At 38.2% G+C, this 23,787-nt stretch overlaps 3 protein-coding genes and 1 pseudogene across 7 annotated transcripts; 2 read left to right on the top strand and 2 right to left on the bottom strand.

Annotated features, from left to right (window-relative positions):
• Positions 1-2,778: 2,778 nt before the first annotated feature.
• Positions 2,779-4,424, bottom strand: LOC120006633. Of its 2 annotated transcripts, none has more exons than XM_038856748.1 (2): positions 3,305-4,424; positions 2,779-2,978 (listed from the first exon to the last, which is right to left on the bottom strand). In XM_038856748.1, exons 1-2 carry the CDS (start codon positions 4,407-4,409, stop codon positions 2,950-2,952), a joined length of 1,134 nt encoding a protein of 377 aa, XP_038712676.1. In that variant the 5' UTR covers positions 4,410-4,424; the 3' UTR covers positions 2,779-2,949. The 2 variants fall into 2 exon arrangements, with proteins under 2 accessions (XP_038712676.1, XP_038712677.1); XM_038856749.1 differs by having other exon boundaries at positions 3,407-4,424.
• Positions 4,425-6,464: 2,040 nt separating this feature from the next.
• Positions 6,465-12,598, bottom strand: LOC120005384 (annotated as a pseudogene).
• A 3,223-nt stretch (positions 12,599-15,821) lies between these two features.
• LOC120005324 lies at positions 15,822-17,748 on the top strand. Its single transcript, XM_038854908.1, has 2 exons — positions 15,822-16,389; positions 16,479-17,748. Exons 1-2 carry the CDS (start codon positions 16,140-16,142, stop codon positions 17,468-17,470), a joined length of 1,242 nt encoding a protein of 413 aa, XP_038710836.1. The 5' UTR covers positions 15,822-16,139; the 3' UTR covers positions 17,471-17,748.
• A 3,722-nt stretch (positions 17,749-21,470) lies between these two features.
• LOC120006634 (putative cyclin-D6-1) lies at positions 21,471-23,258 on the top strand. 4 transcript variants are annotated; one of them, XM_038856752.1, is made up of 6 exons: positions 21,472-21,818; positions 21,891-21,977; positions 22,091-22,186; positions 22,258-22,471; positions 22,568-22,701; positions 22,790-23,258. In XM_038856752.1, the coding sequence occupies exons 1-6, from the start codon at positions 21,648-21,650 to the stop codon at positions 23,039-23,041; spliced, it is 954 nt and encodes a 317-aa protein (XP_038712680.1). In that variant the 5' UTR covers positions 21,472-21,647; the 3' UTR covers positions 23,042-23,258. The 4 variants fall into 4 exon arrangements, with proteins under 4 accessions (XP_038712678.1, XP_038712680.1, XP_038712679.1 ...); XM_038856753.1 differs by having other exon boundaries at positions 21,475-21,818; positions 22,270-22,471; XM_038856750.1 differs by having other exon boundaries at positions 21,471-21,977.
• Positions 23,259-23,787: the final 529 nt, after the last annotated feature.

Raw genomic sequence — 23,787 nt, 5'->3', positions numbered from 1 at the left:
ATCATGCCGTGTTGAATGTTGACTAATACCATATCATGCTGTGTTGACTAATACCATATCATCTAATATTCCCCCTCAAGCTGGATCAAGAGGATTGATTGAGCCAAGCTTGGAAAGTAATCGGTGAAACTGAGTAGAAGATAGCGCTTTGGTGAATATGTCCGCGAGTTGATCATGACTACGAGTATATTTGGTGGCAATCAATTCGGATTGAACCTTTTCTCGAACATAATGACAGTCAACTTCAATATGCTTGGTTCTTTCTTGGAATACTGGATTAGAAGCAATATGCATAGCAGCTTGATTATCACAATAGAGAGACATAGGTTGAGAATGAAGAAAACCCAAGTCAGCAAGCAACATTTTTAGCCATATAAGCTCAGAAGCGGTAGACGCCATTGCACGATACTCTGCTTCGGCACTTGATCTAGCAACAACTAGTTGTTTTTTACTCTTCCAGGAAACTAAATTTCCACCAATAAATATGCAGTATCCAGTAGTCGATTTTCGATCAAGAGTATTACCTGCCCAATCCGCATCAGTGTAACCAATTATCTGTGTGTGTCCATTATTCTTCATGAGTATACCACGCCCAATCGACCCTTTTAGATAGCGAAGAATACGTTTAACAACAACCATATGTGCGGTGGTGGGTGAGTGCATAAATTGACTCACAATACTAACTGCATGACTAATATCAGGTCGCGTAATGGTAAGATAAATAAGCTTTCCAACCAACCGTTGATAAAGGTTAGGGGATTTCAGAGATTCACCAGTAATAGTCAACTGAAGTTTGCTATCCAGAGGAGTTCTAGCAGGTTTGCAGTCAAGCATATCAACTTCACGCAATAAGTCAAGCACATATTTGCGTTGATTGAGAAAAAGCCCTTTATGAGAAGTGGCCATTTCGATTCCCAGAAAATACTTAAGAATTCCGAGATCCTTAATAGCAAATTTCTGGTGAAGAACACTTTTCAGGTCAGCAATAGCTGCATCATGGTTACCAGTAACAATAAGGTCATCAACGTAAATTAACACAACCAATCTCTTACCAGATTTAGTTCGAACAAAGAGAGAATGATCAGCATGGCTTCTTATGAACCCAATCTCTTCAAGCACAGCACTCAACTTGGCGTACCAAGCCCGGGGAGATTGTTTTAATCCATAAATGGATTTATGCAATTTACACACCAATTTTGGGTCGCTGTTTTGAGGATGACCTGGTGGGAGTTTCATATATACTTCTTCCTGGAGATCTCCATGCAAGAAGGCATTTTTAACGTCCATCTGAGATAGAGACCATCCATGATTTACAGCCACGGACAATAACGCTCTAACGGTTGTCATTTTTGCCACAGGTGCAAATGTCTCCTTGTAGTCTACTCCATACGTTTGAGTGAAACCTTGTGCTACCAATCGTGCTTTATGTCTTTCAATGGAGCCATCTGACTTGAATTTTGTCTTGTATACCCATCGACTACCAACTGCCTTCTTATCATTCGGTAGTTGAACAACACTCCAAGTTTGATTGTCATTTAGAGCTTGAAGTTCTTCTTGCATAGCCCGTCGCCAGACTTCTTGATCGTTGGCTTCTTGAAAGTTTCGAGGTTCAGCTTCTTTGGTAATGGTACTGAGATAAGCTACATAAGATGAGGATAATCGATGATATCCAATAGCATTATTGACTGGATATCTTACCGTATATGTGACATAATCTTGCAGCTTTGATGGTGGTCGACGTTCACGGAGAGAATTGCGTCGAGGAGATAAACTAGTAGGATTAAGTGCTTCAATTTGTAAATTAGTACCTGTAGCTGCTTCAAGTGTTGGATCAATATTGGGAGTTGATGTGTGAGATTCTTCATGTGATGGCATATTATTGTCGGTAACAGTAGCAGGAGATTCCACCTCTTTAGTATGATCAAAAGCATAATTGTCATCTGTTGAGGTTGGCAATGGAAATAAGTCACAAAAGGACTCTTCCCCCTGACTCGAAATATCACCAGAGCGAATATAATAGGGAGTGCCTTCATCAAATTGAACGTCTCTGGTGACAAATACTTTGTTAGAGATAGAGTGATAGCACTTATACCCCTTTTGTGTAGGAGAGTAACCCAAGAAAACACATTTGGCTGCCCTGGGATCCAGCTTGTCACGTTGAGAGGATTGAATGTGCACATAGCAACAACAACCGAAAACCTTAAGGTGTGACAAGCTCGGCTTCTTTCCTGTCAACAACTCAAATGGAGAGATGAAATTTAAAATTCTACTAGGCAGCCGATTAATAAGATAGGTGGCTGTGAGCACCCCTTGAGCCCAAAATTTCTTGGGAATATTCATTTGAAACATTAGTGATCTTGTTTTCTCAAGTAGGTCTCGATTCTTTCTCTCCGCTATGCCATTTTGTTGTGGAGTACCAACACAACTAGTTTGATGAATGATGCCATGCATGCTCAAGTATTGTGTCATGATATGAGACATATATTCTGTGCCATTATCTGATCGTAGAATCTTAATTGAAGATGAGAATTGAGTCATTATCAGTTTATGAAAATCTCGAAACACATGAACAACTTCACTTTTTCATTTTAAAAGATATAGCCAAGTAAATCGAGAGAAATCGTCAACAAATGTGACAAAATATTTATAACCATCAAATGACTCGAGAACCGGGCCCCAAACATCAGAATGCACCAAATCAAAAATTTTATTTGAACGAGATGTAGAGGAAGAAAATGGTAACCGGGTAGATTTGGAAAAGTGACAACATCACAATTGATGGAATTTTTATTGAAACTAGGAAAAAGCTTTGCTAAAATTAACTCTGAGGGATGTGCTAGACGTTGATGCCACAATTGTTGCTCTGGAGCTAGAAAGGCATTCACGTGAAATCCCTTAGGAACACGACAATCTTTGAGAAGATAATAAAGACCTTGAAAGAAAAAGCCCTCACCAATCGTCCTCTTGGTGACTATATCCTGAAATACAACATTGTGAGAAGAAAAAATAACATGGCAATTTAGTGAAGCAATAATCTTTCCAACAGAGAGTAGTTGAAAAGGGAAGGAAGGAACATATAGAACAGATGATGCAACTTGGTCAGAGAGTAGTTTTAATTTTCCTTGCCCATTAATTGATGCACTTTTGCCATTAGCAACTGATATTTGAGATGGTGGAGACAATGTCTCAAAATCAAGTAAGATGCTACGATTATTAGTTATGTGATCAGTGGCACCTGAATCTATGACCCAAAAATCATGCACATTGCTTACATTAAGAGCAGTTGAGAAAGCATTCAAAATACCTGGTTTGTCTTCATTTGAGACATTCTTATTTTCAGCAAGAAAACCCGCAAATCGGCTAAGCATAGCTGATGAACTTTCATTCTCATTCTTATCAATCTCACCTTGTTTTGCTTGAAGATAAGAGGCGAATTCATTGATGAGCGTGATCGGGCTAGAAGTAAACTTTGAGAGCCCATCCGTGGATGAAGCTGTCACATGATTAGCCTTGTAGCCTGACGATTGGAAACGTTTCTGTGCACTCTTGTTGTCTCTTGCAAATTTTGGCTTTAATTCAGGATGAAGAATCCAACATCGATCCATGGTATGACCGATATTGTTACAGTGAGTGCACTTCAATTCGGGTCTCCTACCCTTATTTCCTTTTTCTTCAGATCGTCTATGGTTGGATACATAGGCCCGGGCCTCAGAAAAATCAGATTTAACATTTACGTTCATAACTTTTCTACGAACTTCTTCTCTAGAAATAGTTGAACATACATTTGCAAGGGAGGGTAGTTCTGAATTCATGAGTATGCGACTACGTAGATCTTCATAGTCAGGAGAAAGACTAGCCAAAAGTTGAAAAATTTTATCCTCTTCAGCCCGTTTTAACAGAACGGCGGAATCAGTTGTATGTGGACGATAAATGGATAATTCATTCCACATACTTTTCAAACTACCAAGAAATTGCACAAAAGGTTTACCTTCTTGCTGAAGACTTGCAATATCTTTCTGGAGTTGAAACACGCGCGCAGCATTATTCTGGTTCCCGTACATCTCTTTAACGGCTTTCCATAGATCTGCAGAGGACTCTGAAAAACTAAAAATCTCAGCAAGATGGAGTTCCATAGAGTTAAGCAGCCAAGTCATGACCAATTTGTCATTTGCGATCCAAGCTTTATATTCTCCTGAATTGGCATCAGGAGCAACGCTATTCTCATCGATAAATTCAAGCTTTGATCTTCCACCAAGAGCCAATAAAATAGCCCTTGACCAAGGAAGGTAGTTGAATTCATTCAAGAGGGCTGAAGTCAAACGCTGATTGGGATTAACTTCAAAAAAATTTGATGATGCAGAGACATGAGAACTTTCTGCCTTTGAACTGGACGAGATAATATCTGCCATTTTTAGGCAAAACAAGGATGGAGCAGATGATTATGAACGACCCCTCTGATACCATGTAGAAAAAGAAAGAAAGAAGAGAATGATTGCAAGTATCGTTTTTCTTTCATAATGACTTTATGTTACAATGTCTAACATATATAGTTACAGAATCACACGTCTTTCTCCCTAATTCTACTGTCAATCCCATAATTATAGGGATGTAATTATGGAATGTTGACTAATACCATATCATGCCGTGTTGAATGTTGACTAATACCATATCATGCTGTGTTGACTAATACCATATCATCTAATACGTTCATATGTGTGATATCTCATAGAGATCTCGAGTTCGAGTCTTCTCCATCTCTTTCCCATATAATAAAAAAAATGCATGTAACTGCTCCTCAACATTACTCGATTTGAGTCGGTTTTTGATTCGACAAATGTCTTCACACTTAGTTTAGAAGGCATGTTGATCTCACAATGCCAAATGATTTCCCATAATGAAGTCATTTCTTGGCCAATGAATTTTTTTTCCATTGGTGCCGCGCCACGAGTTCTTCCTAAAAGAAAACAAGAGTGTGCTACATCACCCAAATATGGAATTTTGCTTAACCATATATATACAAGCTTCATTATATTATCTCAGCAATAATACAATGAACAACAACTTCTTTTAACTACTACACCTTTAATGTATACTACCTTATTGCTTTATTGGGTGGTTCGTAAAGAAACTATAATGAAATCGCTTGGCATGAACTAATCGTCTTAGTGTGTATGTATATATGCAGTGGTGAATCTAGAAAATAGATTGGGAGTTTGGCCAGTGGCAAAGTCATAAATTTATAGCAAGGGGTCAAAGATTGACAAGAGTTCAGAGGTAACGCCATCGAAAAAATATTTAGAAGTATTTATTAAAAAGTGATCGAGAATAAACAAATATTTATACATTCATTAGATTAAGTAAATATCTAAAAATAAACTTTAAATATTCAATATAACAAAAGACAACAATCATTTAAGTTGTGTTAGACAATTTTTCATTCAGTATAAATTATCTATCTTATATCATCATTTATGAGTGCGTAATTGTTTTCTTGCATGAGTGTGTATCAGTCAATAATTATAATTTTTATATTAACTATACATATTATATAGCTATTGAAAATTTTTTAAAAATTGGTAATTTATATTGATGTATACATTATCTAGCAAATGTGTAAAGAAAATTTTAAAAAATTTAAGGGGTTAGTGTGGAGAAATACATGTATATATATACACAAAAAAAAAAATCTATATGGAATGGGTTTAGTTTTAACTTTTGAGGGTAGTGCTGCTTGAGTGCTCGACTCTTAAACTAAAATATAATTATTTATAGAAGTTGATTTTTATAAATAAATAAAAACATTTCGGGAGGGGGGCTAGACTCTAGAGCCCCATGAATAAGGGCTGTTGCATGCACTAAAATTCGTATCGAACTTGGGCCTCGCTAAAAATCCGTCATAGGGTACTGGCATTAGCCTATGGGCCTTTGTGAACCCTTGGATCTGTGTCTTCAGTGGGCTCAATAAGTACAAGAAGTAAGTAAGGCCCATTAAGGATTTCGGCCTCATGGGCAGAAAGCCTGCCCTGTATATATATGAGTCACGATACAGTCGTTTATCTCTGGCATGATCAAGTTTATATGACTAACATGTCTTTGCACTTCACTACTACAATATATCTTACGCGTCTCCAATACCAACTCAAGGCCTCTTTGTAGCGCAGCTCCAGCCAGTTCAGCGATACTCCTGGTTGTTCTTCCGATGGGTTCTGCAGAACCCAGTAGGAATTCAGCCTTGTGGTTCCTAACCACCCCTCCAATGCCACCATTTCCTGCTTTACCTTTACATGAACAGGGTTTTGTACAAGTCTTTGACATCTAAAGATTCTATTAAATGCTTACATCATTTCTCTATATAAGAATAGAACCGAGTTTTGTACTCTCAATTTCTTGGGCGATGAATATTGTTCAAGGCCAATCAATATCCATGGATGTCAACCCAATTGTTTGTAACTTGTGCCTCAAGGTACTGCCCTCCGAAAAAGCTTACAATCCACGTAACAAATGGCAGCACACACCATGCATACAAATCCACCTACAGTAGAAACATGCAATAAAGCAGGGGAGTGCTAGTAAAGAGAGAAATGGCATGCTTTTAACATTGGTTTTTTATTTTTTACTGTGCTACAAATGGTTGTTCATAAATATGATCTTCATTCAAGTCAAGCATAGCTTAATTCTTTAAAAGGCCTTCTTCGTGTCAATGAGCCACAACCAACCAAGACAAACCCTTGAAACTATGCCACCTATTAGAAATAGTACCAGCAAATTACCCAAAGCATTCTGCTTCGGTCCCTACAGAACCATAAAAACATAAATCAGTAAGAAAACTACAAAAAAAAAAAAAAAAGTCATTGCAGAGATCATAATATGTTATGACTAGCCTTGTACCCTTTAGGTGCCACTGTAAGAACGCACACAGTTAGATGACCATTAGTCAATCCCAAGAAGGAGATGAGAAATATCATCCAACCCTGATCACCATATTTTGCGGTGAAGTAAAATGCAGGAATGAGTAGGAAACGTGATAAAATTACAATCATAAGGCCTTTTCTCGACTCCAACTTTATGCATTTTATGAGAGGAACATATCTTCCAACCAGATCCCATGCATTGTACATTGCAATCAGAACCAGCTCATACCTGAAATAAAATTAATAAAGCAAGGAATCCACAATTAGCTTCTGTGCGCTGTCCACAAGTTTTAAGATATTTGAAGAAAAATATCCAGAAAAAACCAACAAACAATGTTCTTGCAAGAACTTACCACTTGCCCAACTTGTGTTCTCCATTGTTTTCGAATACGAACCCCGGGAATATTGATAGTGTCAACACATATATGAGAAAAAGGTCAAGTGCATAATCTATGTTCTGAAACAACAATTGTTTGTTGCTTAATCTATCTTCAGCCTGTCAAAAACAAGAGGATTTTAGAAACTTGAACTCAACAAGAAACCCATCATGCACTGTAATATGTAAGAACAGGAGTTGCAATATTACTTCGTTTTGCTCTGTCTCGATACCAGCAGCTGCCAGATCAGCTGAAACAGTTTTTGATCCTTCTGAGGCTGCCTTTGCTCGATAGTACTTCACTATCGCTATTTTAGGGAAGACAAATGCATATAGCAGAATGCATAGAAACTCACATAAAGTGGAGATTGCCAGAAACAACACTGCAGAAGTGGTAATGGAAGATGTTACTCTGAATTCTGTCTTTCCATTTCCAATTTCATATTTTTTAGCATCAGACAGGACATTATCAAAAAGGTCACATACTGGTTCCCTTGTGAAGACCATGTTCCGCTTTATCAAAGGCTGCTTTTGTGATTAGCCTCAGAGCAGAAGTCACAGCTCCTGATGCGGCCATACCAGCAAAGAAGGACTGCAGATGATAAATCCAAAAATTTATAAATAGCAAGTAGTTTCAAAGAGAGTAAAATTACATTTTCATTTTCCCAAAGAGCAAAAATGGATTTCCTAAAGAAAGAAGGCTGACCTGGATGAATTCAGGAAGCATGAAACATAGATCTCCAACAATTCCACCTTGGACATGGGCATCTGCAACCCCAAAACAAGCAACAACTGCGCATATACCAACAAATGGACCTACTCCACCTTTTCCTGATGTTGCTAAATCCAACTGTTCCAATGTAGAATATACTCAAAATTTGATAGAAGTAGAAACTTAACAATGAATGAGCCATTAAAGAATAAGCAATAAAGTACTTATGGTGAAGATTGTGTATCCAGCTATGTTCCGCTTTCTGGTGTTGATCCTAGACTCAAAGCACGCTAGTATTGCCATTGTTCCAAGAGCAATGGGTTGATAAACAAGGGTAAGTACCCTTGAAGGATGGTAGTCCTTCAAACAAATAGGACAAAAACACCAGCCGATAAATCGTCGTTAGTTTTGGAACTGCAGTTAGTGATCAAACTGATAAGATACCTAACTGCGTGTGATGCAGGAAGATCATTAATTTTATGTTCTCATAAGTTAGTCTATTATTGGGTTTATTTTAACCAAGTTTCCTTTAATTTTCATACTAAGGGTATTTTCGAAATTTTCAGATATGCTGGAATTTCGAATTTAGTATAAGTTATTTGTTTTGAGAGTCTTTTATTAAGTTATTTTGTTAAGTCAAGCCCTAGTTATAATTGGAGTCATATTAGTTCACTTTTATAGGAATCCTAGCTTTATTTGAAGGAAGTTTCTTATGTAATTAGGATTACTAGGAGTCTATATATATGGATGCAAGTCAAGAATAAATAAGAATGAGAGTTTTATACAAATTTGTTATAGGAGAGATTCCTTAGACACGCTCGGTGAGAGGCTGAGAGGGGAAGGTGAGTTTATCCAACCCTACCTGAGAGATTCAGGGTCGTTTTTGTTTGATTCAAAAAATTCAAGAATTTTGATTCCAGATTCAGACGAATCAGACCTGGAATTGTGAGTTTATGTCCTAGGGTTCTTAATTTTGGGCTTAATTTGGGGGTTAGGGTTTTGGTTGCTCAATCCTACCTAAAATCTTCATCGGTAGTTCAAAAACTACATCAGTTGGTATCGAAGCATGGTTCTGAGCAACCTACAAGTTCTCTAACTTGTTTATGTTAACAAGGAGTGGCCTACTTAGGGTTTTGAGACCGAGCTGATGACTAAACTGTTTTCTGAAGGGGAAAAACAGTCTGTAACACTGGAGTAGCGTCCATTAATTTTATGATAACAAAATTAGACAACAGTGAGCGTCGCTTTGCTAAGTATCGTGAGACATATATTGAACCTAGAAGGAATTTTAATGATGCAGCCAACAAGTACATGAAGTTAGAGATACCAGATTTTTATGGTACTACAGATCCATATGTCTTCACAAAGTGGCTAGAATCCCTAGAAGATTTTTTCAACTTCACAAAGTTCCCAGAAGAAGAGGGGGTGTTATTTGTCATACTGAAGCTCAAGGGTGAAGCTGGAGAATGGTGGCAGAGAGTGGAAGCTGAATATAGGCGTGAGAGAGGGTTGAACGTCACAAGATGGAGCTGATGAAGAAACTATTACAAGAAAAGTATTCACCACAAAAATTTCACAACAAAGTATATAGGAAATATGCAGCCTTGAAGCAAGAGTCTATTTCTGTATCTGAGTTCACACAACAATTCTACAATCCAAGGTCTGAAGGACAAGCTAAAGAGGAAGAATTTGCAGCTGTGGCAGAAACTGATTTCAGACAGCTTAGAGTAAACAAAAGTGATGCCAACAATGTACTATCAGCTACTTTTTCCAAACAAAATATTGAACAAGTATGCAAAAGTACTTTCCAACAACAAGTGGGGTATCAGAAGCCTCGAATTGGGACTGGAGAAAGGCAGAATGTGGTAAATGTGAATTTAGTTGCAGCTGAAGTTAAATTTCGGGAAGTTAAGGTGGAAGAATGTGAGATCGTGGAAGCTAAAGGTGAAGAAGTAGCAGGTCAGCATGCTATGGGTGTTGAAGAAGCTGAAAATTATATGCTACAGATGAATTTCATCAAGACAACAAGGTGGCAGAAGATCCAGATTTTGTTACAATAGAATTTTTGGAAAAAAAACACTTCTAATCAGCTTCATGCTATCTCTAATGTACTTCAAGAAGAATCGAACATCATTCTCAGTGAGCCACCAGAAGACATCTGTATGCAAGAGGTGACCGAGGTAGCACAATCTGATTTTGAACAAGTTGAAGGTGAAGGATGTGAACTTGAGGCTGCAAACATAAAAGAAACAGAGAATTCCAGTCCAATCTTTTCTGATGCTTATCAAGCTAAGATTGTCTTTCCTACACAAGTTCAAATCATTGAATTTGTTATTCCAGAAAAGTTCAATGACATGCCCAGTGCAAGAGTTTTATTTTTCTTGTTCCTTACTCCAATCAAGGGTTCCAAGTGGAATCAATGCAAGTTGGCAATTACGTTATTTCAGAAGACATTACTCTTGTTACTTCGATACTTCAGAATTCGAGGTCGAGTTCAGTCCTATGGCTGGATTTGTGAAGATGGATTACTGGAACGAGCTAGCGCCACATCATTTATTTCTCCACTTACTCGCCGGAGTCGAGTTCTTGAGGGAGAGAGGAAATGATGCAGGAAGACCATTAATTTTATGTTTTCATAAGTTAGTCTATTATTGGGTTTATTTTAACCAAGTTTCCTTTAGTTTTCATACTAAGGGTATTTTCGGAATTTTCAGATATGCTGGAATTTCGAATTTAGTATTAGTTATTTGTTTTGAGAGTCTTTTATTAAGTTATTTTGTTAAGTCAAGTCCTAGTTATAATTGGAGTCATATTAGATTACTTTTAGGAATCCTAACTTTATTTGAAGGAAGTTTCTTATGTAATTAGGATTACTAGGAGTCTATATATATGGATGCAAGTCAAGAATAAATAAGAATGAGAGTTTTATACAAATTTGATATAGGGGAGATTCCTTAGACACGCTCGGTGAGAGGCTGAGAGGGGAAGGTGAGTTTATCCAACCCTACCTGAGAGATTCAGGGTCGTTTTTGTTTGATTCAAAAAATTCTTGATTCCAGATTCAGACGAATCAGACCTGGAATTGTGAGTTTATGTCCTAGGGTTCTTAATTTTGGGCTTAATTTGGGGTTAGGGTTTTGGTTGCTCAATCCTACCTAAAATCTTCATTGGTAGTTCAAAAACTACATCAGCGTGACACAAGATTTGGATGATCTTGAGAATAGAAAGAAGCAAATGGGTTTTAGGTGATACTCAATCAAATTGACCAACTATAAGGCTATTTTTTAGTTTTAAAACTTCAAAATAATTTGAAGCAACAAGTAGTGCTGAAGCATTATTGATCAATACTTTCTGTTTGAAGGAAATTGAAGGTCCTAAGGCCAAGACAAAACAGAGAAGCTTAGTAATCACTCATTTCTAATAGACACAGCAGCATGAGCCACTCACTGGGAACAACGGGTAGTAGTAATCTCCTATTGTCACCATACTGTTCCAGGCAATAAGGGCAAATGCAATGGTGAAGTGGTATTGGGCCAACAAAGATGTTGTCTTTTGCTGATGTGGTTGTATTGTAAAATGTGTTTTGCTTATGTGGCTGTATTGGGATAAGTGTTTTGCTGATGTGGATGTATTGATATTTGATATTTTGGTGTAGTTTTGTTGTGGTTAATATGGAGCAATGGAATGTTGTTGGGTTGGGTGAAAAGATAAAGTGTGTGGGAAGAAAAAGTGTATAGAAATTTGTGTTTTGCTGATGTGGCTGTATTAGAATACGTGTTTGACTTGACTTTTTGTGTAATAGAGGTGGGACCGGGCCAACAAAAATGTTGGCCCAGCAACCTAAATCCCATTGCATTTGCCCTAAGCGACCCAAATCCCAGAATCCAACATATTACGTTAGCTAGAAATTTCCCCTGATATGCCATAGGCAGAGTCAATATCAAATCTAAGCAATAGAAAAAAGATTTTCCTCTCTAATTTCAACCAGTGAAAGCACAAACCTCAAGCCTCTTTGGAGGCTCACTTCCATCAGCAAAAGTCATGTCTATTCCCTACAAATTCACAAGTCAAATTTAAGACTACAATTTCAGATAATGCATTTAAACATGGAATTGACCTCTGCATCATGGAATTGCGACGAGGTCTATACAAGGCGGAGGAAAGATCATTAAAGAAAACAAGTACATGCAGCCGACAAATAAATACAGAATCAAAAGGAGAGAAAAATATAATTGTGCTATTACTTTATTTGATGAGGAGCTGAATCAAGTAATTGACTATAACTATCACATTGCTTGTAAAGCAAACGCATCACTGAATATCAAAAAACTGAGAAAAGTCGTTCTTAGAATGCATAAAGCCAAAAGACGCAAAAACATGAATGACCCAGCTGCCACCCATAACTCCATTAAAATTTAAAATACTAGAAGAGGCCATCAGAAACACATGGCAAAGAATTTGTTATTTTTTAACCTTACTTGATTGGGAGAAACATGAAGCTTATCGACTGTGTAGGACTGAAGAGAGAACCACTAACTCTATACAAGAACAACTATTCAAGATATGTAACTGTATATCCTAACTGAGAATGTCCTTGAGCCTTATTCTTTGATGCAGTGAAGCATCAGATACGCATGAAAAATATGAGAAAACAAATATATAATAAGGATATGAAAGAAAAAGCAGGAACCTTATCAACAGTGCCGAAAGGAAGAGGTGACTCTACCTTTTTATCCGGACAGGCGTGGACTGTGAAGTCGAAAGTTTAGGTTTTTAAAAAGGGGAGTTTTTTCATAGATTCCTGGAAACTGTATAATGAAAGAGAATGACAACGGAAAACAACTGAGAATCGTAAAGAAAAAGAGGGCAAGTGAATCAAAAGAATATTGTAAAAATGGAATCTTTCACGCTCTGAATCAAAGGGAGTGACAACTGACCACGATTGGTTTTACAAGGAATTAAGATGCCCGAAAAGAAAAGATGAATTTTTTTTTTAATTTACGTTTATCTATTTGAAACGCAATTTATCTCCAAAAGGGAACCATTCGATTGTTGTGTTTATCTGTGTGGTTTCCGATATATAATAGCATGTGTGGGAAGAAGTATTTTCAATCTAGAAGTCAACGGTAACACGCTTGCTTTGTATTTTTGGTCGATCACAAAATTTCCATGGTGTACAAAGAGCTTACTCTCACTTATGTATACAATGAAAATACTTTTTCAAGAATTGAGTTTCTTCAACATTTAATTGGGCTTTACCATGTTTATTGTTCACTCAAAAAATGTCCACATTAAATTTTGTCCTACACAATAAACTTAATTTCGAGCACATGAGTCCCCTTATCCCACATACACTATATAATTACAGGGCATTTGACTCATGGAGGTGGTTATAATTGGCTCCAAAAAAATTCGTTTGACATGACATGAGAGTTGAACCCAAAACTTCTTATGATAAGAGTTTATTCTAACAACTTACCACCAACCCAATTTCATTAGCGTTTTGGGTTTTTGTTATTTGAAGGGTAATAGCACATACAGACGAGAAAAAAATGAAAGGTGGTTTTTAATATGCCAAAAAAATAATCATCAAAATGTATATGAAGTCAAATACAATAAGTTGGATTTTTAGTCACCGACTAACATGGACATCAAGGTGAACATCCCTTTATATAAACCCAACTTGTCACAAAAAACAAATACGTGCAACTACTTCTCAACATCAATCCATTTCAGTCGGTTTTTGATTCTACAAATGTATTCAACTATACTTCAATTTGGTAAATGTAACTTTATTAAAGCATGGAATCATGTTCTAGGTAAACTACCAAAAACATTAAAATATTTCTAAGTTGTATTGCCTAATGCGTTAAATTTTGTACACCCAACTCCTACCCTATGGATTCAATTAGTAAACCACAAATTGAATAATTTTTTGGTGCAAAATGTTGAAAAGGTGTTAAAGGGATAAAAATCCCACATCGATTGTTGAGGGGCTTGGTGTCTAGTTTATAAGCTTGCCCAAGTCTTCAACCAATTGTCCAGCCTTTTCCAGGAAGGTGGGCTGGGAACTGCCACGGCCCAATGGGCTGAGATGGTGGGGAGGCTGGCTCTGGGTTGTGCCATCGTGGGATTTTCTACATGGTATCGGAGCAGGTGTGCTCGTCCCCGATGAAAAAGTCCACTCGTTGGACCTTGGGCTTTGATACCCAGTCCACGAGTGCGGGGGAGTGTTGAAAAGGTGTTAAAGGGATAAAAATCCCACATCGATTGTTGAGGGGCTTGGTGTCTAGTTTATAAGCTTGCCCAAGTCTTCAACCAATTGTCCAGCCTTTTCCAGGAAGGTGGGCTGGGAACTGCCACGGCCCAATGGGCTGAGATGGTGGGGAGGCTGGCTCTGGGTTGTGCCATCGTGGGATTTTCTACACAAAATTGGGGCAGTCAAAATTGAATATTAATGATGAGGTGGGCCTGGGCCTTGAGGATGTTGGCCCATATTATGCGCACATATATTTTCTTGTGATTGGACCTTATGGTGAGGGGCGAAAAGCGGTGAGTGGGTGGCCACGTCTTAGCACCTCATGCAGACGAGTCCAAGCGGGACCATTGCGGGACCCATATCAAGCACTCTCGCTAAAGCGAAAATGGCTGTAGTGCGACTCGTGCCTGGTGCCCCTTTGCCGCCCGGTTCACTCACTAGGGTTGAAGTTTGTGTGATTTAGCATCTTCATTAGTGTGCTGCATAGTTAAATATATGACATTTATTTAGGAGCTTTGATTGATTCCATGATAGGTTGCAGCTACAGTTTTGTTTTATCCCAAAAGTTATATGGTGATAAAACTAAAAGTTGGCATAAAGGAGCTAAAAGAATACCCGTCCAATACCATTCATATAATCTTCAAAGTGCCTGAAGAGTGTTTCGTGGAAAATCCCAGCCATACTAACATCAACGATATTGTCTGCTTTTTATCGATTCTATTGATTTATCGGTCCTTACGACTTTTTTATTCTTTAATTATCTCGCTTAATGATACTTAGACTCCTCCTTAAGTGGTAGAGACTTGACGTTTCTTATAAATCCACATCACTTGGGTTATCCAGGGGATGTGAGATGTCAAACATTCTCCTGCACTTGTGCATTGAGTTATATCAAATACAACAAGTGGATATATAGATGCTCTGATACCATGTTAAAAATCACAACCCTACTCACATCAACAATATTGTCCGCTTTAGATGTATCGATTCCCGTGGATACATCGGACTTACACGAATTTTTTTTTCTAAACCATCTCACCTAATGGAACTTAGACCTAAGAAAATGTTTTCTTGAGTGATACGTACTAGCTTTTTTATAAACCCACATCACTTAGGTTATCAAAACGATGTGGGATATCTAATATGTTTTGGCTTTCCTACTCTGCAAATTAAATGGCATTAACATATACTCTCTTTTAGAAGCTTAGTGCTTAAATTGGATGATGCATGTTGATCTCACAATGCCAAATGATTTCCCATATTGAAGTCATTTATTGGCCATTGAATTTTGTTACATTTGTGCCGCCCTCGAGTACTTAAAAGAAAACCAGATTGTGTTACATCACCCAAATATGGAAATGTACTTAACCATATACAAGCTTCATTATATTATCTCACCAGTAATACAATGATCGAACCACAACTTCTTTTAACTACTACACCTTTAATGTATACGACCTTATTGCCTTATTTGGTGTGGGTCGTAAAGAAAATACAATGACATCACTTTGCATGAACTAATCGTGTATATATATATATATACACACACACACTAATACGATCGTGTTGCGTTTGACAAAAGGCACTCTCAACGAATCAACGTGCGGTATCTCCACCGCCCAAACCCCACACTGCCTACGTGGAAAAATATGCTTTACATGTGTGGATCCCATTCAACGACAACTACTCCCACAATTAACAATAGCAATTTAGTGGGACCCCCATGATCGTTCAATATCAGTGGCCAGGTCAGCAATTTCTGACAACTCTAATTCCAGATTTACCCGAAAAGGAACCAAATTCTTAGCGGAGAATCCAACGCAACGTAATACACTCTCCGTCTCTAAGCTCAAACTCTGCTCCACTTTGTCACTGGAAAAAATGACACCGCAGCACTATGCGACGGAGCTCGACACCGCCACCACGGACTCCGTCACCTCCTCTCCTCGCTCCGAATACTCAGCTCACGAAAACAACCTACGGGTACGCTTCATGTGCAGCTTCGGCGGTCAAATCCTCCCTCGCCCCAACGACAACCAGCTCCGCTATGTTGGCGGCGACACTCGAATTTTCGCAATTCATCGCTCCTCCACCTTCTCCGCCCTCCTCATCAAGCTCGCCAAGCTCTCAGGCAATAAATTCACAATTTCATTTTGTATTTGAATTTGTGATCGACAATATTTTGTTTTGTGGATTTGAATTTATGGGTTGTGATTTTAGGTTGTAGCAATTTTAGTGTGAAGTACCAACTGCCCAACGAAGATCTTGACGCGTTGATTTCTGTGACAACCGACGAGGACGTGGAGAACATGATGGAAGAATATGAAAGGCTGTCAAACAATCATAACCCCAAAGCGGCTCGGCTTCGTCTCTTTCTCTTTAACAAAGGGGATAGCTCACGAGCCAGCAGCATCAGCTCACTCCTTGAAGGCTCGGCTAACCGTCAGCACTGGTTCCTCGACGCCCTTAATGGTGGTGGAGCGGGTCTCGAGCGTGGCCGTTCCGAAGTTTCATCGATTGTGTCCGAAGTACCGGATTATCTATTTGGTTTGGATAATCCGGATGAGTCCCAGCCTCCTCGTGAACCGAGAATGAAGACCCGAACCGTTATACCGGATAACGTGTCTGCTTCCGATCCCGGATCACCTGCTCCGGTTGTTCAATCCCCGTTTTGCTCGACTTCGTCGGCTTCTAACATGCCGTATATGCCGGATCTTCCACCGGTGAAGACCAAACCCGATAACCCGGAGCCAAATATGCAGGTGAAGGAGAATGATCAGCCCTTATCGCAGCCAATGTTGTATTCGGGCAATCCCGTATTGCAGTACATGCCGGAGCCACATTATTCGGGTCCTCCTGTGCAACCATATCCGGTTTATTACGTCTCGGGTCCGGTTCATCCGGGAATGATCCCAACTCAGCAGGTTCAACCTCTGGGCCCATATATGCATCAAGTGCCAGTTCAAACGAATAAAATACCAGTCGGGTATCATCAGCCGGTTCATGGTATGGGTCAAGCATATGGAGCTGGAACTAGGCCCATGGACCCTTATGACGTGTCAGCAAGAGTGGTGACTGATGGGACGAATCAACAACTTTATTATGGTGTTACACATGCGGGTGCGGTTCCAATGTATCCGGGTATGGTTATGCCCGGTGGTGAAGAATTGCAAAGAACAGGATCGGATGTGAGCTCCACGGGTCGGGTCTAGCAATCATATTGATTAATCTCCTCTTTTTTTTTTTTGGGTTTTAATATTCCTATGTGTCAAGGCATTTGTATCTCTGTGTATGGCATTGTTTGCAGCGAACATAAGTCCTCTACCGTGTGTATTTCTCTAAGAGGTCACTTGATAGTAAAAAGGCAATCTGTGTAAATTTCCTTTTGTGTGTAAGATTTGTTTGCTTTGTATTATAATTAGCCTCCTTCAGTTTGTAACAACATTTAGTATTATGCAAGTGTGACAAAGTGAGGAAGAGCTTTGGTTTTCGGATAAATTGGGTTGAACTCTGGAGAGACTCACAATGCGCCCAAACAAATTAAGATATTGTCCATTCTGAGCCAAATTGCTCTTACGGATTTGTTCCTCTAAATCCAACATCCTCGTTTAGACCCAAAAAACCAGTCTTAATGTTTTAAAGCTGTGAGTTCTCTTTATCTATAGTCGCTATTCCCTTAATTTTTCAGATGTGGGTTCTTATCACAAAGATCACACACCATCCTGAGAGTTTTCTACCTTCTATAGTCTGATTCTTTCGTATGCCTTATTTCGGTCTTACTGAACTCTATGGGCTGATCTTCCAGGCCTAAAGTCTCTTATTTTGGTCCAAATCTATGGGCTGTCAAAAGATTAAGTAATTAACTAGGCTTATTGGGCTTAGTGAATCATTGGGCTCACAGAGAGGTCTATTTCCTCGATATAGGACTTAGAGAAGAGTTCGACTAGCAAGAGCACCCATTAGGCCCATCTCTCTCTCTCTCTCTGAGTCTCTCTCTATCTCTAGAACATAAAATAATGGAAGTTTGGGAATTCATAGTTGTCCCAAGTAGAGAGAGAGAGAGAGCGACAGAGAGAGACAGGGAAAGCCAACCAGATGATAGTCTGATGTAGCAGGGGATTGTTAATGAATAATGATGGTGTTATTTGCATGAGGAGAAAGGCCTGCATTGCATGCACTCACTCCATTACATGATTGTCTCTTCAATCTATGTCTTCCCCACATTTTTCTCTCTTTTCTCTCTGGCATACAAAAAGAAGCAATACCACTACAAACATACATACATGCATAATCAATTACTATAAATCTATTACATTAACAAAAAAAAGGGAAAAGGAAAAGCAAAAGCTCTGGTCTCATTTTGTGGGCTTTCTCTTGCATCGAGCAGAGAGAATCCACAGGGGCACAGAATCAAACACTACTACTTGGAAAGAAAAGGAACAAATTAAAACGACATATCCAGGAGAATATGCAAATATAAAGTAGTGTTCTCTCTTCAGTGAAATTTTTAATATTTATGTTTCATTAATTACCTTTTCAAAGTAAAGATGCTGATCACATTGAAATCATGATATCGAGGATTAACCGTTCAAAAATAAAATAATTTATGAATATATAATTTGTTATAAACTGGATATAATTCGTGGGTATTATTCGTTCTAAGTTTAAGGCTGCTCACATGGTTTTGTAGTTAACAGGATACTCTTACTTATAAATCACATCGACATACATATCTTAACACAATTTGTGTGGCATTGTTTTTCATAAATAAAGGGTATTTGGGTGTGTTGATATTCATGGCTCGATCATTGACACAAATATATATATATATATATATGCATACGTATTACGTATATGTCATGTTCTTCATTTACTTTTGCTCGTGACCAATACCATTTATGAAAACATGTCTTTTATTCTATAGACAAAAAGAGAGGGGATATGTGTGTCGTTAAAGTTGTAAGGCAGATATCATTTCCAAGGAATATGAGCCGCTAGTCACCTTCTCATGTTCACATGCATGAGTATGGCATACGTTTGTCATTATAGCAGGAGCTTTCCAGCAAATGTATAGGATCAAAAAATGAAAATCAGTGAAGGAAATTAAAAAGACTTCGAACTGTGGTTACGAGGACGATTGAGGAACTCATGATTTACACACACAAAGGACGCAATCCCTAGCTGTCAACCTGCCATGAAAGTGAAGGATTTTCTACTTGTATTCATCCATCTTATAAACAAAAAAAAAAAGCAGTGGCGACGACTTCTACGTACAGTTGTCAACATTTGTCTTGCGATTGGCATCACTGGAACAATCAATAATTATAAAGAAAATAACCATAACATACTCACTTCTCATGAACATCACAATATATATTATATATATACTCCTTTACAAAATTATTAGTATGATTGTATGAAAGTTCGAATCGAGTTCCTGCTAATAAGCTAATTAATTAAAATAAAACTTTTGATTAGGAGAGGGAAATTTCTGTGAAATTGAGCTTTGGTTACAGTGGTGGGGTATTGGCATATTGAATACTTGAATGATGAGAAAAGCGAAATCACTTAAAAAATTGCAGAAACTTGATAGTAATAGAACAACAGTCTTTTTGTCGATCAGTAAAAAATTTGGCATTTATCACATACACGTGAGTCACCTGTCGAGGTACGGACAGCCATGGCTATGACCATCAAAGGTGGGCCTCGTCGCAGTTTCGCAGGTGATTTCCTTCCCACTCCATGGGACTCACTGCGTGGATTCAATTGAATCCATATATATAATGATAGTGCCTAATCTAGCACTAATCCCCACACTGATACTATACAATTCAAAATTTCCAAATCAAAATATTGGATTTTGTTTGTCAATGGTCTGTCTTAATCATTGGTTGTTAATGACTTGAGAAAGTTAATTAATAAATAATGACTCCACAAACAACTAATGCAAATAATGACTTGGAAAAGTCAAAGCCGTCTTTCTCATCAATTTATCGCACAGTCACTAACTCTGATATTGCCAAAATGACCCTCATTTGAAGATGCACACGTACCACGCAAATACTAAGCTCCCATCAGTTCGAGGAGTAAGAAGAGGACATCTCGATAGGACCGAGAGAATGCCAAACATGGCTCCGCTCCTCGATAACCCATGGTCACCAAACATCATAGGGAAATCAAGAGCCCAAGAGGAGACCAATTCCACTTACGAATGGAATCATGATATGATTCACCATCTTGTACATCCACCTAAGATCATAGAGAGATTTACTTGTTATAAGTATACAATCCTAACTTTGCATTCCTGCATTTTTGAGGAGGTCCCCCGAATACACCTCTGAGATCCCCTTAACTTACGTGTTATCCTGTGCAGACGATTCTCATTATCACCGAATATAACATCTCACGTCAATCCCATTGACGAATGAAAATAGTTTTGAACGTCATTGAACTCAAAGCCAAGAAGAAGAATGACCAAAATAGTTGAAGCAAAAAAACATTGTAGAAAGAAGTCCACACACTGACACACGTCATTAAAGCTGGTATACAACAACTACTTTACACAAGTGTAGGTTTGTATTTAGCGGTGGATTTAGTGGCAGTGATCGATAAATCCACCGGCGCTTATCCCGGCGGAACAGGACCATATACACCACAACTGTCTCTTCTTCATCTTTGCTACATACGACACATGGACCACAGTTTCCCTTCTGCTAACCCTAGTTCACACACATTTAACTCCCAATAACCCTCGATTACCACATTTTTCCTGAAACAGAATATGTAAACTAAACGATATTATATCTTCTTCAATCATATTTCAAAGTTGGTAAATCCAAATGAAAACTTGATATATTCACATTTTTGACTCGTCTAATAGTTGTTTAGGCATTGACTAGTCTAACATAGACGCGGGAAAACTCTAACTTTTCTTTTTTTGATAGGTAAGTGGGAGTAGGAGCTCGAATTTGAGTACTACCCAACTCGAATATATGTCTTAACCCTCTCGGTTGAGAGGTTATTTCACCAAAAAAGCCGTAGCTTACCAATAACAGAGAGAATTATAACTTAGCTTTAACTATATATATCCCTGTTTATACCTAACAAATTGATTAGCAATTGTTTAATAGAGACAATGTGACCCATAAAAAAAGTAGATACAATGTGACCTGTTTCTTTCCCAATGGCAGAGGAAAGGCAGGGACCAAAATATACGTACATATATATTAAGTTAAGGGAGATACATTGAGAATTGGGTCTTTAAATTCCCTTTTATGCTTCACAGAAACCGAAGCTTCTCTTTTCCATAATTATTACTCATTCTTTGCTGAAAGACATATAGTGTCTCTCATTCTCTAGTCCTAACATAACTAATAAAGTAAACGAGCAATGGAGTTCGATTTGGAGAATCCATTGACTGGCTGTACAACAGAACAGCAACCAGAGACAATCCCAGATCTCTTCTTCTCTGCATCTGATCACATGCCTTCACTCATTATCTCACAAACCAGTGACTTTCATATCTGCTTTCGTCAGGAAGCCATATCTCTTGCTCTACAGGTACAAAACCCAGATATTCTATTTTTCTTTTCATTTTGTTCTGTTTCTTCTAATACAGTTGTAGTTGGTCAGGCACAATATTCCTGCGACTTGGACCCGCTCGTAGCCTACCTTGCTGTGAATTATATAGATCGATTCATGTCCAAGAAAGAAATTCAGGTATCTGAGAAACTTCAAGACAATATTCCTTTTTGATATTAGATTGCTGCCATTGACTTTCTGGTATGCTCTGTTTTCTTATACCTCTGGAAATCTGATTTTGTGTATTGTAGCAAGGGAAGCCGTGGGTTTTGAAGCTTCTAGTCGCATCTTGCCTTTCTCTTGCCGCGAAGATGATGAACACCCATTTCTCTGCGTCTGATTTTCAGGTTTAAACACTTGAACTTTCTGCAATTTGTTTTCTACATTGAAAGTGGTCATGGAAACTGAAGCAAATTAGTCCTTTGAACAGAGAGAACAAGGTTTCATCTTTGACACAAAGACGATTAATCAAATGGAGCTTCTGGTTTTGAATGCTCTGGACTGGCGGATGAGGTCGATTACACCATTTTCATTTCTTTCCTTCTTCATTTCTCTATTGGAACCCAAAGACCCACCATTGAAACAAGCTCTCAAAGACAGAGCCTCAGAGTTCATCTTCAAAGCTCAACATGGTAAGACAATTGAAACCATATCAATTCTCATGTCTCTGTTTTGAAAGACAAAAAAAGAAGTTAAACCCTGATGTAGAAACCCAATTTCCATTGCAGAAATCAAGCTTTTAGAATTCGAGCCATCAATAATCGCAGCATCATCACTTATTGTGGCATCTCATGAGCTACTTCCAATGCAATATTCTTCTTCTTTCAAGACTTCAATTTTATCCTGTCAGCATGTGAATAAAGTAAGCAACAAATTCCGAATTACTTTATTGTTCTAATCCTCACAAATTTTGTTTGTTCTTTACGAGTAAATTGTGATGTTTCATTCAGGAAAAGCTGTTGGCTTGCTCCAATGCAATGCAAGAGATGGTAGAGAGAGCAGGGTATGAGTCAGTGTCAAGCACAAGAACTGCATTGAGCGTGCTGGATCAGCATTACAACAAATCAGTGACTGATACCAGCACCAGCACCAGCACCATTACCAGTGTTGGTATGAGTATGACGCCAGGGAAGAGGGAGATCAAGCGGCGTAAATTGAATAATCACTTCAATGAAAACAAGGTCGGATTTTCGCAGAGATAATGCTCAGACAGGGAAACTGGTCCATCACCATTATGAAAACAGCGGAGTGAGTGGGCAAGTAGTAATGGACGGCTCTGATTTTAAGACTTCTACATAAAAAATACAAAACCCAAAAATAGAAATGAGAAAAGGGTGTCTCCCGCTTAGTAGTTGCAATTCTGTTTTCATAAATAATAATTTTGATTATGAAAAGCCAAGTATCTAATGTTTCAACTGATTTGGCAGCTCCACAATTCGTTTAGAATATAATGACTTACAATCTTAATCCTATGGTTTAAGAAATACGTCACATCACACTACAATTTTATTTTTCAATTCCTAAAATTTATTTATTTTTTCTCCACCAACAGATACGAATCATAGACTGAATTGTAGATTTCCCAAATCCAGTTTCAACAATTCATGTGGTCAACAACACAACAATGTACAATTTGAAAAAAAAAAAAAAAAGGGCGGGAAAAAAAAATCAAGACCAGTTGCTATGATTGAGGATAAGTGACCAAGTGAGACGCCGCGTACAGGACACATACCTTTCTCTGAGATTTTAAGTATCTTTTGTGAACCCAAAACGCCATTTATGTCTCTCAGCTTCGAAAGCAACTGCCAGAGTGTGTGTGGATGGATAAGCCAAATCAATTGGAAAATATTTCCCAGTTTTGATTTGAATATTCAGAACTCTGAATTCCAATCCAACTTGTATATTAGTTTAATCTTCTTTGCACCCTTCCTTTAGATCTTGATGTGCA

The sequence above is a fragment of the Tripterygium wilfordii genome, chromosome 9, assembly GCF_013401445.1.
Source record: "Tripterygium wilfordii isolate XIE 37 chromosome 9, ASM1340144v1, whole genome shotgun sequence".
In the NCBI taxonomy this organism is placed as follows: domain Eukaryota; kingdom Viridiplantae; phylum Streptophyta; class Magnoliopsida; order Celastrales; family Celastraceae; genus Tripterygium; species Tripterygium wilfordii.
Note: the sequence above shows the minus strand (reverse complement) of the source record. Positions and strands in the feature narration are given on the sequence as shown.

Bases quoted from the DNA above. Each gene is read 5' to 3' on its own strand.
- LOC120006633 (XM_038856748.1), bottom strand. From the start codon at position 4,409: ATGGCAGATATTATCTCGTCCAGTTCAAAGGCAGAAAGTTCTCATGTC. The intron at 2,979-3,304 runs GTATTTTGAATG...GTTGTATTTCAG, and splicing joins CTCAAATGAAGACAAACCAG to GATATAGTCACCAAGAGGAC.
- LOC120005324 (XM_038854908.1), top strand. From the start codon at position 16,140: ATGACACCGCAGCACTATGCGACGGAGCTCGACACCGCCACCACGGAC. The intron at 16,390-16,478 runs GCAATAAATTCA...TTGTGATTTTAG, and splicing joins CAAGCTCGCCAAGCTCTCAG to GTTGTAGCAATTTTAGTGTG.
- LOC120006634 (XM_038856750.1), top strand. From the start codon at position 21,648: ATGGAGTTCGATTTGGAGAATCCATTGACTGGCTGTACAACAGAACAG. The intron at 21,978-22,090 runs GTATCTGAGAAA...TGTGTATTGTAG, and splicing joins TGTCCAAGAAAGAAATTCAG to CAAGGGAAGCCGTGGGTTTT. The intron at 22,472-22,567 runs GTAAGACAATTG...TTTCCATTGCAG, and splicing joins CATCTTCAAAGCTCAACATG to AAATCAAGCTTTTAGAATTC.